Source organism: Amia ocellicauda, chromosome 20 (assembly GCF_036373705.1).
Source record: "Amia ocellicauda isolate fAmiCal2 chromosome 20, fAmiCal2.hap1, whole genome shotgun sequence".
NCBI classification, from domain to species: Eukaryota; Metazoa; Chordata; class Actinopteri; order Amiiformes; family Amiidae; genus Amia; species Amia ocellicauda.
The window spans coordinates 9,269,645-9,288,050 of NC_089869.1; the positions used below are offsets into that span (position 1 = coordinate 9,269,645).

At 42.9% G+C, this 18,406-nt stretch overlaps 1 protein-coding gene and 1 long non-coding RNA gene across 2 annotated transcripts in view; one reads left to right on the plus strand and one right to left on the minus strand.

The window, feature by feature from the left end:
* Positions 1–14,367, plus strand: part of LOC136715880 (pro-neuregulin-3, membrane-bound isoform) — a 292,007-nt gene extending 277,640 nt beyond the window's left edge. Inside the window, exons 8-9 of the mRNA XM_066693280.1 lie at positions 1,029–1,214; positions 9,784–14,367. Coding sequence (XP_066549377.1) covers positions 1,029–1,214; positions 9,784–10,384 — 787 coding nt within the window. The 3' untranslated portion in view covers positions 10,385–14,367. The remainder of the gene's footprint in view (positions 1–1,028; positions 1,215–9,783) is intronic.
* LOC136715881 (uncharacterized) overlaps positions 11,073–18,406 on the minus strand; it is a 120,803-nt gene continuing 113,469 nt past the window's right edge. Inside the window, exons 3-4 of the long non-coding RNA XR_010805098.1 lie at positions 18,262–18,304; positions 11,073–11,155 (exon numbers count right to left, since the gene is read on the minus strand). This is a non-coding gene — a long non-coding RNA (uncharacterized LOC136715881). The remainder of the gene's footprint in view (positions 11,156–18,261; positions 18,305–18,406) is intronic.

The window sequence follows — 18,406 nt, forward strand, 5'->3', positions numbered from 1 at the left end:
TTTCTCCAGGCTGAACTGGTGTGAAAGCAAGCTCTGAAAAGATATAACTGACTTAGTCATTCAGCTACTAGAAAAGCATGGTCTCAAAGGGAGGGGGCAAATACTTTCGATTAACATCTGTACATATCCGTGTGCTGGTCTGTGTTCTGACACCTCCACTCTATATCCCACCAGTTCAGTGCCTTCCACGATTACCGCCTATTTCAATACCTGCTCTAGTCCTGGTGGTATACTGTGGGCTGTGTATATTTTATTTTCTTTCTAATCTTTACAGTTTTTTACATAGACAAACACTGCTAGTATAGGCTAACCAGAAACGGACCAAGCAGCAGTGCAAAGGGAATTGTTGTTTTCCTACATGGACAAGGTTGTTTTGCGATATGTATTGCCATAACTCTGGGCCCTAAACCTAGAAGGACACGCTGTTATGACTGATTTTCTCCTGTCATTCACTGAACTGTGAGCTAAATAAGCACATTAAACAAGTAGATAAACGGGCTTATATGAACAGAAGTAGCCATTGAACAACAGCGCCAGGGATGGAGGAACATCGCAAAGTGTGTCCAGCATGTGAAATGTGTGACGTGGTGTAACCCAGTTTGCATGAGTGGGGAGGTAATTGGTGCAGCACAGTGGAATGGCAGTCACATGAAGACACGAGGGGCATCCTAGCCTTCATACGGAGGTTCGAGGCTCTGCTTGGGCTTCCTGTAGGAGGGCGGCCTGCCAGATATGTTGTCACGATCACTTCTGGATGAGCAAGCCGTTTCATGGTAAGGTTATTCGAACTTGATCAATTAATTATCCCTCAAGGAGTGCAAAGCCTGGTTTGAGCACTTTGAAATCAGCATTGGCATCCATGAGAAATACTACACATCTCACCAGAAAAATGTACCTTTATTGATGCCCGTTATTTATATGCTAATCACTTCTGTATAGCTCTACTGGCTAACCTTATCTCATCTATTCAGATCAAATTAGCTATTTTTTCGGTGGCCGCTGTCAGTGTCTGAACTTTGCCGTTGCAGGAGCAATTCGCTGTCACACAGTCCCGACCAGAGAAGTAGACCGGCCTATCGGACGACCCCTCGCAGAACCCCGCCCCTTCCTAGAGGGAGACTGAATCCTATTGGAGGAGCCAGGGATTCCGGCCCCGCCTACCAGCACCTGCAGGAGGTGGAGTCTTCTGAGAGAGAGGCCGAGACCCTGAGAGGGTGAGTGACGGACAGGGGGCATAGCCATGTGTAGAGATGAGGGCAACACAAGACCTTAGTACAGGGGCTGTAGAGGAGATGTCCAAGACAAAACTAACATCAGCACCCAGCTTTAGCAGCAAGCAGATCCTGAGGGTTTAAAAATAAACTTTGAGTGTTCTGTTATGTTCAAAAGCCATATAAGACAGTATACAGCACAATCCGTGTTTTGTTTTTCTTAAATAATAAAACACCTTCATAACAATGCAATATGTAATAACGTACGACTCTCAATCTAGTTAAGTAAATACATAGCCCAAGGGTAAATGTTTACCAGACTTTATTATTCAAAAACATCCAGCTATCATATTTACTGTATTCCAACTAAGCCACGTAAAGCAGGGAGCAGATCTGCGTTGAGTGTTTATGCAGGATGGGATTTTGGGTCAAACTTGATGTCCTGTCACGGCCGGTCCGAATGCAGAGGTCTCTCCACTCAAATCTGCCTCATCCACTCAAGCATCGCACACAGAGGAACAGTGGGTACAATGAGCTGCAATATAGTCAAGAACATTTCAAACGCTGCTTCTTTTTCTCCTTGAGCTATCAAAACATACTGAAAACATCAGCTCTCTGAGGACACATTTCCTTCTACAGAGATGTGTGAAGAAGGTACAATGCACAGTGTAAAGTTTTTTGTTTTTTTCCCTGCTGTAATCTGTAAACGGTTTACAGCTCCTTATGACTACTGGGGGAATCAAAAGTTGCTAAGGACAGGAAATGCATCTAATTGCAGAAACCAGACCATCACTTTGGCGAGCATATACACTTTACGAGGTAAGATGGAGATTTCAATGCAGTGGTAAAAAAATTTAATTAACCTGAAATGACCACATTTGTTGTTGCTAGGAGAAAAACAAAACAAAAAAACAAGGTCATCTTATTTACCAGGTGATTCCCATTGTCAAAACACAGGAACAGTCAATGCAAAACATTCTTGTTTCCCATTTCTTAAAAAGAGGATATCACAGTATCCACATTTCTCACTTAATTAAAAAAAAACTCTCTATTGTCCCATACTTTATTTTCGGAAATTAGCCAGCCTATTGTTGTATATATTTTGTCTTAATCTGTACAGTTGGTAAGGCATAGACTTGGAGGTTAATGTCTCTTCTTCCAGTATGTGTCCTTCTCTGCCTCAAAGAAGGATCTGTTTTGTAGCTCACACCCACCTAAAAACTATTGTTCTTTCAAAACTGTGCCCCAGAACTTAGGTGATTTCAGTATGTTGTCATCTAAAATTAAAATCTATCACCCATTCCACAGCACATTTTCTATTCTCCCAGCGTTTTACTCCAGCGTGAAAGATAAAATTCACAAATGTTCTTGCAATTAAATAGTTTTCATCACATCCCCATCCTCCTCCATCCTTGTAAAAGCCAGCCCCACAGCACAGGTCATGAAAATATTGCTTTATAATGGAGTTAATACTAGTAAGTCAAGATTACACCAATAAATGCAAGGCAGTATGATACCATTTGTGTCAAGCTGGATAACTATTTTGTTCTGGAGTCTGTTTAAGAATCTCAACTCCAATTACAAACAGCCATAAACTGTCCAATTCTAATTTTACCGGGAGACCTAAAAGGTTTGTGAAGTCAATACCCCATATTTACTTTAACTTGACTTAGACTCACTACCACAAACAAAAGTTTAAAAGCATGTATACCATATGTTTACCAAGGTTTAAATGGAAGGGGGAAATAAAAACAGTTGAGAATTAAAATACACTGTGAAGTTGCCAGAAAAGGAACTGGAGCTTACAGTGAAAGCCCTGCCCTATGTTGAGGCTTGATTGTTTTTGTTTGTGTGTACAGGCATTGAAACGAATGAGAGCGCAGTTGTTTTCTGAACCTGTACTAACAGTCCCATTCACAGCTGTTCACACAGAGCATATTAAATAGTACCAAATGAGAATAAATGGACAAGTCCCCTCCATACTGTGAGATAGTCTCAGTCCGACACAAACATACTAAACAGGCGTGTCTGCACTGCTAAACCCGTAACTCTCTCCGCAGAGCGCTGCTCATCATGGGCTGATGAGACAGACAGAGGATGGTTAGTTAAACAGTTTAGCTGACATTCCAAGCTATGTGCAAACAGTAAAAAGTGAATTGCGTTTTTGATCTTCCTTAGTTTTCAAACAAAGAAATAACAACAGCCTGTCTTGGCATGAACGTACCATTTACCTATGGATGCAATGGAATGTCATGAAGTATGTGTATATTATTGCACATTTTCAAAGGCTTTAAAGGCTTAATTAGTCATCAGGTGCACCTGATATTCCTGACAGTCCCAAGTGTGCATTATTTCAACTTGATATGAATATACAACTGGTTTGTTTATATATCAATACACCAAAGTGTATGTATGTGTGAGTGTGTGTGTGTGTACATATATATATATATATATATATATATATATATATATATATATATAATACTGTATATGTGTATGTGTTTATGTGTATGTAGGTTTATATAAAAATACATATTTTCAGAGAGACAAAGATATATTCTGTGGGCGCAGTGCTTGCCAACAGTTTGTCAAAGATTGATCTGCCTTTTCTCAGGAACATGCTCTCTTTCATTCTGAGCCCGTGTAAGCATAATGTTCTGACTGAGGTGGCATGTCAGCTTCCCCAACTTCACTCAACTAATGTCAGATTTATGCGGCGCCGTGTCATGTAGGTAGCACAGGCTTTTTTCCTTCCTGCGTTTGGCAAAAGTTCCCGAAGCTCGAAAGTGTGACCTATTTCCATAATTTATACTCCTCGCCGTGCAGGAGATAGATCCTCACTCCACATGCCACGGCAGAGGAGACAGTTTCAGTGTGAGGCTTAATTGGAGAGCCGGAAAACCTGCAGGCCAACGGGAGAATCCCAGCAGGCCTCCCACGGGCTCGGAGATCGGCCGTGCTCCCTGGATCCTTCTTGGGCTGGCTGTCAGACAGAGTCCCTCGTGCTGGGCAGTGGGATCAGTGCCAGACATTCCTGTTGGAAACACTGTGTGCAAACCCAACACTTCAACCCAGTTTCAAAAACCAAAATACAATTTCACATTGTAGTGCGGGAAACCCTGATCCTTAGAAATGCCTCGAAAGGAAATCCAGGGCTGTTAAAACAATTGGATTAATATAGATTAATCCTGAGACAAAATGATCCAAGCCAAAAGGGCTCCCAAAGGAAACATAGTATTCAAAATGTATAATAAAATGGTCACTCTTAAAAGTATTTTTGAACCTGGGCTCACTGGATAGGGCAGCTGTATAGCATATTAGTTAAATGAAATGTGCTGCCTCTGAATCTCAGTATCTATCCAGCTGAAATAACCTCATAGTTCAAACCCACGCCATTCAGCTGAATTTGTCGTATTTAGTGCTGCGCTTTCTGAAGCAACGTTATCTTCATTTTTTTTTTTTTTGTATCGGAACTTGCTGAGCAGACAATTTTTTCATTGTTAGAATTTTATTACCGAGAACAAAGGTTCGATTCTGCCTCTTATACAAATTTACTAACTAACGGAGCGCAGCATTTTTTTCGTGAACAGGGAACACAAGTGGAAATGGCCAGGTTTTTTTCCCATGGGGTTAAAAATCACATATATCTCAGTAACTGATGCTGCAAACCTGATGCTTAGCTAATAGAATCTGTGTTGTGTGTGTGCCTGCTCCTTTTTGTGCATGGTGTTTTCCCCACACATGTATTATCTCCATATCAAAGCTGGTAATTCTGTCAGTGGTACAGCTCTGTGTTTGTGTACATGTGTCCTTGCAGTTGCACTGTTAATTGCTTTAATGCCTCATTAGCCTGGGTGTGGGAAGAGGAGCTGGGCGGGGGGGAGCAATACTGGGGAACCACTTCCTTAAACTGCAGCAGGAGCGCAGCCTGGTACCGCTGACACCGGGCGCTTTCGACTGGATGGCAGCGCTGACCTATTTCCGGGCTTCGCGGCTGCACAGAAAATCCCTGCTCCCCAATGCCAGCCGGAGTTGCCATGGAGACGGTGTGCTGGAAAGAGGAGAGCAGCTGAGAGAGAGAGAGAGAGAGAGAGAAAACTGAACTGTAGCAGGGGATGAGAGCTACCTGTGAGCCGCACCTGACAGAAAATGAAGAAAAAGAGCCCGTGATTTACCCTAGCGAAACGATCAGGAAAACTTACACCTGGATATAGCATTCCTGGGGGAGTGGCATCACACTGAATTTCCCCTCAATCACTGCAGAGCCGTCACCAAATAACCACACAGCTTCACAATGTTTTCAATATCAATCATTGCTCCCCCAGTCGAAGTAGGCATTATAATTAGCTCAACATCACAACGAACAGGATGGTCATATCAGGCTGTAAGGTGACCCCTGAGGAGTCGGATTTCAGTGTCCAGGAAAAACATCAGCAAGGTTGTGCGCTTGTTTCTCAAGACAAGATCCAGGAGAGCAACATTCCTGTTATATACGTCTCCCTAACTTGGCGCTCACCGTATACCTCGAACACACAGCGATTCTGACTCATGAACCATTTGCATTGTTCTCTTACCTCGTAGCTGATTTGCATTCAGACCTTCTTAGGAGTTTTAAATTGACCATGTCTGCAAGTCCCTGGTGTTACGGCTTTAATTACAGCCTGGCAATGCCTGCCTTCATAGACCGAAGCCGGCTCAGGTAGGGGCAGCGAAAGTTCATGTGTTGCTGTAGCAATGTGCTCAACTGATGAACTAAAAGCCTCATCAAATGAATGTGTGAATGCTCACGCAAATGCTGTCGCAAACACACAGATCAATGCATACTTCTGAACAAACAAAAGCTCTAAATAACTAGCATACTAGAAATATATAGAAAATAAATGTTACAGATGTGTGGTACAAAAGGGAAGCTATAAATCGAAGCAAAGCTCTCATCCAGCAGTAGATTGATCTAGACTGATGATGACACAATATATATACACACTTGTGACCATATAGGGTAAAAGTATATTGAAACAAAACAGGTCTAACTGGACTTGTGTTCATTTCATTTAGTTCAGCTGACCACAGTTTGTATATTGACATCCAGGAGACCAATTGTTCAAACACTCAGAAATAGGACAAGAACGCCTCTGAAATAAACAGATCGGTTTATTAGTTCAATCAATTCTCAAAGCAATTCAGATCTCGAGCAAATGAACAAAAGAAGACCTAGGTAGGAGGTCTAAGTAAATGGAAATATCTGGAAATATCTCAGGGATGCCTTCAAGGCTGATAATGAGATATGTATACATATATATCAGATTAATGGTCTGTCTTATTTCAAATCAAAAAGCATTTATATAGCCTTCTTTCTCGTTTCAGATTTTAATAAAACAAAAAAGAAAAATGGCAGGAGCTAATGAAAATAAGCGTCTGCACAGCGATAAAACATGTTAGTCCTGAGCCTTAGCAATATGCAAATCATAGCCTGCCAACTAAAACACATCAATGGAGACAGCTGGGAATCTCCTTTATTAACTTCAAGCCATCCAGATGTTTTCTGTGTAGATGGATCCTACTGTGCATTACAGCAGTGAGATACGAGCAGACAGTCCTTTCAAGTCCTTACAGCCCGGACAGTGCCTTCAATGGTCCATCCCCCAACCTTATACATGACTGGTCTTGAGATACAGCCAGTACACAATATATATCGGCTGAGAAAGCATTACATTTTAATACATGAATGGCGTTTTCTTTTAAGGACCACTGAGAGCTCCTTCACAAGCAAAAGGGTTATTCAGTGAAGATAAATTGTGAAAAATCAAAGCTACAGCTACAGCTTTGCTAGACAAAACAGCACTCTTATGAATGTAATCCACTGCAGGTGCTTCTGCAAGACTACTGAGAAACAGGATCAAGAAATATATTTCAAAATCAATGTTTCCTTGTCACTGAGGTCGGCATTTCGTTCCATGCACATTTACCAGTAAGGCCTGTCCTTTATACCAAAACAGACTTTGTGCCAGCTCTGTATCGTGTATAATACTGGTGGTAATAATAACAATGCTAGTGTATAATTATACTTATATTGGTATTAAATTGGGCTGTCTAGGCCTAACGTCTACAGCAAGTGCAATACCAATACTTTTCCTTTTCCTTGATTTTGAAAACGCAGATAAATTGCAGCTCCTGTTTTCTGCCTTATGTGCTCCCTGTGAGCCACTTCAGATAGAAATAAACAATCCCACACAGGCCTGTTTGTGCGCTGACGACGCTAATCTTTAATCTACTGCCAGTATTATTAATGCTTTGGACTCGAATCATCTTTAAGATCTATGGTGCATTTTATAAGGTGGACTATAGGTAAATGCTAGGGATAATAATAATAATCATAATAATGTCTATGTAGTTGCGATTGTGTGGTACGCAGCAGTGCTGGAAGAGACCTGCCACACAAAAGCTTTAGTACTTTAAGGTAGGGCAGAGCACGGTGAATTTGGATTACTGTAAGTACACCTTCACTGTGTTGTTAATATTGATTTCCACAGGACATGGGCACATGTGCTGAGATATGGTAAAACCCATGTTCATGGTGTTGCTGTCCAGGGGTGAATTCTTCATGAAGCGTGCCAAATGTACTGACATGTGTAAAATATGTCGAAACGGTGTGAAAAGGTCTGAGGAGCTTTGATGTCCTTATGAATGAAGCCGCATAGGAAATATTCATGCTTTTTAACGCCAACTCAGTTTAGTGGCTTCTGTTTAGAAAGGGTAAAAAGGACAAGATGCCAGGTGTGTACTGACTGCTTTTTGCTTTGTAAGAGGGATCACGTATGCCATGGTCAGCACCCAGTTTGTACTGCCCTTGGAACAGAACAGGCATGGCCTCTGGGTACATCTGTCCAGGCTACGCTGTCAGTAAATTTGCCTGGATATTAACTGAATTCTTTACAGTAAGATACTGCGTAAAGTTTTGAGTATGTTACTTTAAATTGCTGAGTTTTGTAGAACCCATTCTCTGGTAAGGAAGCAAGTTTTGAGCAGCCTTGTTATGTGGAAATCCTGTTGTTTTCCACCTATATATAGCTGGTGTGTAGTGTCGAAACTCAGCAAAATATTTTGCTGAAATAATTCATAATTGGCGTTTCAGGGTTTTTAGCAGGATTAGACCTGCCAGCTATTTTGGGGCTTTGACATTTGCTTGAAACTGATTAAGATGTTTTTTTCCTATTTAAAAAATATTAAAAAAAGTGATTAACATATATAATACAGAGGGATCCCAAAGCCCTTTATTGTTAGCTGTGCTCTCGGTTTCATCTGAAGCACACCACGGCAGCCATTCACTCTGATGCATTTGTTGTCACCACCTTTTCTGTAGCTTTTGATTTCAAAAGTGTCCAAAAACAATTGACATCTCATTGATATGCGTTGTTTCCAGATGCATTCTCCTTTTGCAACGTGCACAGCGGAAAACTGTAGTGATCTGATTATTCTCTCAAATGTCCTTTATTTCCCCGTTAACTCCATCTGCGCTCTCGCTCACGTCTCCCGATCCGAGGCATCATCACTCAGGTATTCGCACGTGTCAGCCGGCGATCTCTGCGAAGATGTTAGCTGACATTCCTTTCAGATCAAACGTTGCGATGGGAGATGGTTTTAAAGTGCGCTCTCTTACAGCCAGTGCTTGGCGATCTTTTAAAAACCCCTTGATAATGGTTTAAAATTTCTGATAAGGCCATTAGAATAGATACCAGTCGGTGTTAAATATTTATGCAGCCTCTGAAGCAGGTTCTAGTAAGGGATGATAAATAATTACACACAGATTAGTTCTTCAAAGATGCAGCCTGGATTGAAGTGCCATTGTTGTGAAGAAGTCAAATATCACTTGAAAAACTGGCTCCAAACACATCTTTACGGGGGGGAAGTGTGACAACAACCTTTGCCTGTGAAAGATCTTACAAACCGTGTCGGCAAAGTAGAAAACCTTAAAACCATTGGAAGATTCCTGCAGAGCGCTGAACAAATACTACGCATGCAAATATGATAAATCCCAGAGTCACGCCTGCCTCAGACACTTTTGATAACATTACAACTCAGAGTATCACATTAATGATACAGCTTTGTAATTAAATCTTACTTATCATAATAGATATAATAGTTTCACAAGCATTTTAAAGTTTATTTTTCTTTGTAGTGAAAAGACATGCTCCAAGGGATAGTGCATGCACTTTAGCAGTCATCCAGAATTACTGATTGTAGCTACTGGGGAGCCCCAATACAGTTAGTTTTGAAGGTCACCCTAAAACACCACTTACTTAGGACTGGGAATACATGTTAGTTACCCGAGACTTTGGTAATATCGCATTCATCATTAACATTGGTAATTTGCAGAGAACTCCTGAATATCTGTCAGCCCTTAAGGAGCAGCTCTCCCTCCAAGTGACATGTTGAATTGAGAATTAAATTGATCATTAGTTTGATAAAGCCTGTTGGACTGTTTTGTTAACTAATAGCATATATTTGTTTATTGACTTGACAAAATGAGTTGTTCTTGACAAATCTGTCTCTTGTCTGTCTCCTGTCCTCCCAGGCACCGCACAGCAAGGACAGGAAGTGATCCGTCGCAGGATACTTTCTTAAATATGCAAGCAGTTGTGGTGGGGGGCGGCAAGACTGAAGTGCCGTGCAGCCGCCTGGACAGGGCCGTTCCCGGGAGCTTCAGGTGCGGCCCCTCGAGCCAAGCCGTGGCCGCCACCCCTCCCCCCCTCCGCGCCTGCTCCATTCCCATCATCCCTTCCGTCCTGGGACACGACGATACTTCCTGTATGCAAAAGGCCAGCCTGGGTGGCAGGGGAAGCTGCTGTTCCGTCCCCCTCCCCCGCTCCGGGAGGGCCGCGGTGCACGGCACACGAGGGGTGCACACCCCCCCATCACCAGGGGCAGCTGTAGCGGCGGGCGGCCAGCAGGAGGCGGTAGCGTTACTCCTGGAGGCGGCTCAGGAGCAGCTAAGGGTCCTGGCACACGCCCACAGGAAGCAGGAGGACAGCAGCCCTTCCCCCCCAGCCACGTGCGAGAGAGCCTACTTCCTGTCGCCTACCGGAGCAGGGGGAGTGACCCAAAACTGCCCCCCAGAGACCCAACTGGTCAATCCAAGAGAACCCCACAGAGACTCCACCCAGCTCTGCCAGTGAAGCGGGATTGGACAACTCACTTTGTTCGGACCAATCGGGAACAAAACACAACTGCAGGAAGGTGACAAAAAGCAGGCAGGAGAAAACTGTTCAAAAAAGACAAAAACTATGAAACACACACACGTGCATAAAGAAGCGAAGAATGAACAGTCAAAAGGGGGGTAGGGTTAACAACTTATTTAAAAAGAGAAATTATTTATATGCATTTATTTAAAATGAGAAGCTTCTACTTAGAAAGAAAACCAAATAGTCTGTCATCTTCATGGTGTTTTTAATTGTAAAAAAATTAATTAAATATAAGGTGACAAAAGTAAAGGAGGAATATGGGAATGATATAACTTTTCATTTGTGGAAAAAACAACTCCTCCTCCACAGATTTTCAGATTCCCTTAGAAAGGTTTTCCATCCGTAAAGTCCTTTGATGAATCTTTTCACATTCCATGTACCCACTCCAAGATTGGCTTCAATACTAGTTTCCAATACTGTATCAGAGTGGCAGACTCTCGCTAAACAAAAAAGTAATTTAAACCTTAAAAAAACAAAATGATGGCTTCTCCCCTGGAAGTTGTGCTTCTGTGGCAGCATCTTAAATTGCAATCACAGCTTCGGAAAATAATCAAAATAGAGAAAGTGTCAGGATGTGCTTTGAGGTGCCAGCGCAGACGCACAGTAAGATCACATCCGCATCCCTCGGTGTCGCTGCCCCTCGAGTCTGTCAGTGCGTTGTTTTTGTACATCATTAAAAATGAGATTCTCCGGCTGTGCTGAGTCCTGTTGGGGATGAAAAAATGGGTATTCAGTGCCAGTCCTCCCTGGCCAGGCAGACAGGGAAGTGCCTGGCAATGAGGGAGATCTGGGGGAGATGCGAGGTGCTGTGAGGACCAGGTAGAGCTGGGATTCCTGAAAAGGAGGGTTTTGGGAAACGTGGAGGAGTTTGTTTCTTTATTTTTTTATTATTTTTTTTATGATGATTTCTTTTTTATTGTATTTGGTTCAAACTGAAGGTGTCACTTGGCTGCTATCTTTAAGAAGGGGAAGGAGGCGGCAGCGAGCAAAAAAATGTGACTGTACTGCACATACAGATTGGGAATTTTCCAAAATTGAAATACTCTTCGACAACTAATTCTCAGTCAGTAACACTCTAAAATAACGATCTAGCTCTGTGTGTGAGTGTGAGTGTGAGTGCTTTCATTTGCCTAGGATATGGCCTTTTGACCATCTGTTTGTTTTATGGCGTAACATTCCTGTATGAATCAGTCATTTCTGAGCCACGACTCCAGACTGCTGTCTCCTACTGGGGTTTGGAGAAGGGATCCTCAATGCACTGCATTGCGCTGAGCCTAGCAGGGCTGTCTGTCAGTGAAAGAAACCCATTCAACTGTATCAGCTTTTTGGGCGTTATTATTCACTTATTTAGTTATCATTTGATCATTTATTTAAGTTACTGATTCATGCAGTTTGGAAAAGAGGGAATGTTCTCCATAACTAGATGGGAAATATTCATAGCATCATCTCTGAAATTCGTCCTGAAACCTCAGTAGGGTTCTGTAGATTTCTGCTGTTTCAAAGATGTCACAGAAGGAAAAGTGGAGCTTTTTCTCTCTCCCTCTCCCCCTCTCTCTCCCCAGCGAAGAAAACCTCACATCTCCGCTGCGTTTTTACATAACGCTTCAGAGAAACTATATTGGAAGTGTTCCATCGCTTCCAATCGTCTACACATGTGATATTAATGAGATTCTTCCTTCTGTAATTTCTTGTTACAATAAGTACAGTGTACTGAGATGCACCCGAAAATTAAAAAAGAGTCTACGGTCTCCGAGTGTGTTACAGAGATTTTATAGGATTTCCCTAAGCATGTTCTCTACAGTGAACTGCTTTTAATGAATCGCAGGCAGTGGCTTTGTGCTGGTGACCGATTGGATTTGGGAACCGGAACACATGCTTATTGCTTTCCTGGTGCTGATTAGAAACTCAAGAGCACTCTGCCTGGCTTGCAGCTAGTCTGAACCAGTCGGGGATTTTTAATGATAGTTCATAAAAATCAAGTTATCCATTCTTTTGCTCCGCTGTAAAACCCTACTGCATTATGGGAGCCCCTAATTGAGTGATTGTGTACCCCATGCACCGCTGTTACGATGGGAATAGCTGCAGTAAAGTTGTGAGCGCTGTGTTTTTTTGTTGTTGTTGTGTTTCTTCAAAGACCAGCTGCTGTACGAATTGAAAAAGAAACAAAAAATGAGAAACAACATCCCCCAGTTGTGCAGCCTCTGTAATTAACACAGCTGTCCACAACATAGTTTTGGTTGAAATGCAAGTTAGCAGGAGAGCAACAATGTGCGTTTCGGTTCTCAGTGTTGATTTGTTTGTTTGTTTGTTCCCCCCTTCCTTGGTAAGCAAAAGAACCACCCCTTGAAAAATGCAAATAACGTTTCCCCAGTTTCTCAAAGATCTCTGTGACACAAACGCCCAGTTTCTCAGGTTCCTGTTCCCGACCAAACCTCTAATAGACCGATTTGCACATGTAGCCTTGACAGAGGAGGGGGTGGGGGTATCCATGTGTTTATGAAGCTATCGCTTGGCAGCAAACGAGACGGGCCCTTTTTCTGTGTGTGTGTGGGCGCGGCACGGTGGCCAGGCCAGTCCTACGGTGCGCTGCAAGGCCAGGCGGGGATCATCGGAGCTTAGCCTTGTGGCATGTCTGCATAAAATGACTTGTACCTGGAAGACACTGGCAAAATGTACTCCGGTGATGGATTCCAGCTGCCATCCACTGTAAGGCTACAGTATGCGTGCTCTTGTAAGGCCGATGCATGCTCTATCATTATCTATGTCGTTAAACCGTGCTAGTAGGGGCTTTTCCTCTTACCCGTACGAGGGTCTGCTGGGCACACAGTCTAAGGTGACTGCTCTCTGTGCAGCCAGGAAGAATAGATCATCATCACTCCTCGTTGTGATCTCACCGCTTAGCTGCTGAGCTGCAGTGCTGTACTATAGTGTGCCGTAACCCCCCGGGGGATGTGTGAGCTGTGTGGCAGGGTACAGTAGTAAACCCCGTTGTTTTCTGATGCAATTATCCTCTGTGACAAGCCACCATAGGCAGAGACAGGTTCTGCGGATTAGAACAGGGCTCCAGTACGCTGCCTATTGCTTCGCTCCATTAGCCATTCACCACAGTCTTGTTTTATTATTATTATGTATTATTCTGTGGGAGGGGCGTGTGAATTCACACAAAACACAACATATTTTGCGCATGTGTCATTTCCACTCAGCCTCCTATTTGGCAGATCATGCCTGGCGGCAGAATGTCACGGGGCATTACAGGATATTTCAGGGCTTCGGCATTTAGGGTCTTTTTGGGAACAGGAAACTGGTCGCATGCGAAATACTTGTTATTTAAATTTTTCTCAGTTGTTGGTGTACAGCGCCCTCTCAGATAGGATGCCGCCCTCCTCTCCAATGAACAACCACGGCGATCTTAAACGACGTTTGATGAAATCACGCCTCTGTGCCCTTACGCTATTGAGGGGACCAGCTGCTACGTCACCATTCCCGCCTTCAATGCACTGTCAGTCAGCGCTGGGTTCTGCCAAACCGCCAATCAAAGGACGTGCTGTACGAACGCGGGAGCCGAGACTCGCTCTGCGGAGATGAACGGCAGTGAGGAGATGCTGGTTTGTATCCCTGTCAGGATAGCTGCAGGAGCTCGCTGTATTGCTCTGTTTCTCCCCTGGGCTCAGTGTGCTGGGTGCTACAGCACGGCTCCTGCCCCCCCATTGTCCGCAGCCTCTTTGGGAATCCCCGGCAGCAGGTGTTCAACAGTGCATTAAACGCAGGGTGTTATCAGAACATGGGTCTTGAAACAGCACGGCATTCTGGGTGACATGGTGGTGAAACCTTGTTTCTGTAATACCCTAATGGATCAGTTCCTTTTTTCAGTTTATTTAATTTTTTTATTTTTTCAATAAAGACGAGTTTTCAGTGTTGCACAGGATACCGATGTGTATATGTGTATATGAGTGGATGTGCGTGTGTGTGTGTGTGTCTATGCACATACACTCACATTTGACCTATTTTATGAAGTGTTCTGGGGGAGGGACACTGCTAAAACATGCTTACAGTTCAAACTAATACTGGGCGCAGAAAAATAAACTTTTCTCTCCCCCAAAACTACTACCTTTATATTAAGATATGGAAACAGTCTTTCAGAAACCTGGTAAGTGTTGCCAAGACCATACACACATCCGTATGGAGTCCAGGCAGGGGGCCAAGGTTGTTTATTACACACAAAAAAAGTCTGTGTGGAACTGAATCAGAATGGATAAAAAGAAGTGCATACCTGCAAGGAGGGCCAATGCAGCCGTCTGGCAAAGACGGTTTCGGGTTGCTTACAGGCTGAGCTCTGGGTTGTTTGATAAGCAGAGTGTGTCAGTCAGAGAGTTATTCTGGGAATAACTGATGAGGGAGAGATGAGATTGTGAGTGACAGGACCACACCAGAGAGCAGGAAGAGGGTCACCAAGTCTCTGAGGGGAGTAGGAGTGAGGCATCTAAAACTCCCCTGGTGAGGAGGCTATATACATGGCAGTCCAGTGAACAGTCAAGCAATCTTTTCACTAACAAACATAAAGCATAGCATCTGGCAGACCTGAAACACAGAGGTACAAAAACACTATTTGCCTGGTGTAGTGAGGATGCAACATTTCATCTCGCAGATCTCAGCTGGGGCAAAGATTGACTGCACATTTTGCTCCCATTTCACATGCTTGCCTCATGCATCAAACTGATTTTAGTTTTTTCTTCTTTCTTACTACATCTCAGAACAGAAAAAAAGAGCACAGTCACAAACGGGAGTAATATGGCAAGCTGAAAATCTTTCATTATGTGCTGAATAATTAGGATTTCACTGAAGCCCCTGGGCGTCAGCAGTGACCTTCACTGTGCAGCAGCGCCTTTAGGCGTAATCGCCCAGTCTCGGGAACTACTGTAGCCTTCTGGCGGTGTTAGTGCTGCCCAAAGCAGACAGTTATCTCTGCAATTATGGAGTGGCATGGTGTGAACTTGTCTGTGTGCGAGTGTTTGTGAATGGAGCTGCCATCTGGAGAAGGGAGTGAATTTCACATGGGCTCACCAGGAACAGGCTGTTAACAGGTCTTAATCCTGGGAGATTCTGCCTGCGTCCCATCAGCAGATCTGGATACCAACCCAACATCCCCACTACGGCTTTATCCTGCCAACTACTCCATTCTGGTCCAGCACAGACTTAACAACCTCACGTCCAAGTCTGATGCGTTTTAACTGTTTGTCTCCTGGAGTGAAACGGCGCACATTTCCCAATGGGACTGAAATAGGGACATCATTTCACTCAGTATGCAGTGCTGCACCTGCTTCTCCATTTCAGGGGTTAAAAGGCCTGGATCGTGGTGCATTTTAAGGTAATATTGAAACTAGCTGTGAAAATGAGGAAATCCACAGGTGCTTAAAACCAGGAATCAATGCGATCGAAATGGTTGCGCACACAATCAGCGTGGGCTGCTCTTCTGTGTGTACAGGCTGCAAACTGAGTAATTGCATATGCGGGTGAGGTGACCTTGGTATAGAGGCCCTTTTGTATGTATGGAGAGGAATGTTTCAGGATAAAGAGTTTCCTGTTGGACTTGGACATTATGTGAAACCTAGTTTAATTGATAGCAAGGTCTTGAATGGAATGCATTATGACCAGATTTCTATGCTGCCATCACATTTGATCTATAGACATATACAGTAGGTCATTTATCGGCTAATATGCAGTGGGTCATAGTCCTCTGGCGCAAATCTAAGCTGAGTTACAGTTCTGCAACTTCAAATCAACAAAACAAGCACTCGCCTGGTTTAGGTGATTGTGTACTGAGTTTGTTTTGTAGATAAAATACTTCCTTTGGTTCAAATTAGAACAAAATTGGAACTCTGGCGCGTACCTTACTAAAGCAACAAGGACACAAATTACAGCAGTAATGAAACGCTCATTTCCCAGTTGTGCATGAAAATTACGCATTTCACAGGAAAAGTTGAGCGCTTGTGGGGGCATGTAATAGATTCACTTCTTTCTTGTGTCACAAGAGGGAAATGAAATGAGATTTAGTTGACGGTGCAAGTGTGTTTGTCGGGAGAGGGAGTCTCCTCGTATATCAAAGTGCTATTTGCATTCGTGAATGGTGTGGCGAGACGAAGGGAACTTGGTATTGACTTGGGCTGGACATCTCTGACATCATCGAGGACTTCATCTCTGCATAAGCACAGAAGGACCGAGTGTTTGGGGTGAGTTTTTAATGTTTCTTTCTCTAATTATGTCTCAGTTGTTGTCTCAGAAGTGTAATTGATATTCAGTCTTTTAACTGTGATGGCTGTACAACTGGGGATGGATGTAAGTCATTCCTGACAGATGGATTTGCGTTTTAAATATCTTGGTATCTCTGAACAGAATATAGTTAATGTTAGAATGTGCCAAAGTAGAGCACCAACACAATTACACTGACTTGTTTTTACTATAAAATAATAATAATGGAGCACAGCTTAGACTTTGATCAAAAACACACTTAAGAAATTAAAACATCTCAGATAATTAGAAGCGTGTATGTCCAGAGCCAACAGACACAAGCATGCCAATAGGAGTGACTAGAAAAGACTCCCAAGCAGATTTACTGCTTTCCAAGTGAAGAGATGATCTACTTCCCTGACGTTACACTTCTGAGACAGCTTTTTCAGCAGTGACTATTTATGAGAAGCGTCAGTTCTCTGTTCAGGCACAGATAGATATTTTTGGAAATTCCTCTGTGGTATTAAACCTTTTTGCTCACTTTATATGTATTATATAGCATATTGTAATACAGGGTCAAGTGCAAAAAATTTAAAATTAATATCAGTAATAATCCAACATGTTTTGTTTTCGTAAAAGTCTACTATTCACCAGGTTGTCTTTTACCTGTTTAGCAATCAATGCTGAATTGTTTAATCTATGCATTAGGTACTAGTTTGGGGACAAAGGGAAAAATAAACGGATGTGTGCAGGAATAATTGGACGGGGCAGTAAGTGGGGAAGCACTGTGAAAGTGCATTCTGAGCTGCACTTGACACACAACAACCACAACAAGACAAACAGTGAGCAGAAAGGTTTAATACCACAGAGCACTTTCACACGCAGGTTAAACATGGCCTTCAGAGTTATATAGCACCATTAGTTGAACTGTAGCTTCCATTAAACACTGCAGTAACACAGGAAAGCAGGATCTGACAGAAGGGTGTATTTTATTTTGAAGAAATAAATAAATAACAACAAGAAAAAGCACTCAGGAATGCCGAATCTGCACACTCCCAAAAAATAAGTTGCTTCCTGTTTCATTAAGATCTGCCAAATAGATAACCCCACAATAATTACTGTGTAATAAAGGATCATTGTAGTGTTCAGATAAGCAGGTACAGCAGTAACAGTACAGTAGTAATCGTTGCTTGCAATTATGTAATCAGGTGGCTATTTTCAGACTCCATATTATGCAAGTCCGACACGCTTCTGCACATCAACAAAAACGTTAACCACACGCTTCCAGGTTTTGTCTAGTAGTATGGAGTAGTGGCTAGGACTCGAATCTGGAGTGGAGGATTGTGGGTTCGATTCCAGGTGGGGGACATTGCTGTTGAACCTTTGAGCAAGCTACTGTACCTAGATTGTATGTAAAAATAATGTGATATATTGTAACACGTGTAAGTCGCCCTGAAATATATTAATAAAAGGCTTATTACCCTTCGTAGGTGAAATTAACATTTGACCTGGCGAAAGGTTAGCTGATGCCCAAGCCTTTTATTGGTTGGCATTGTATTGCATAGCTTTAGTCAGTTTGTACATACCTTTCTGATGATTCAATCAGGCATCCATGTGTTCCCTCTGAACCTGTGCCAATTTGAACAGAAAGCATGTGAGTTATCAACACAGGGCTGCGTGAGAGAAGGCTCTGCATTTTGGTTATTCTGCGTAGAATTAAAGTGCCTATAC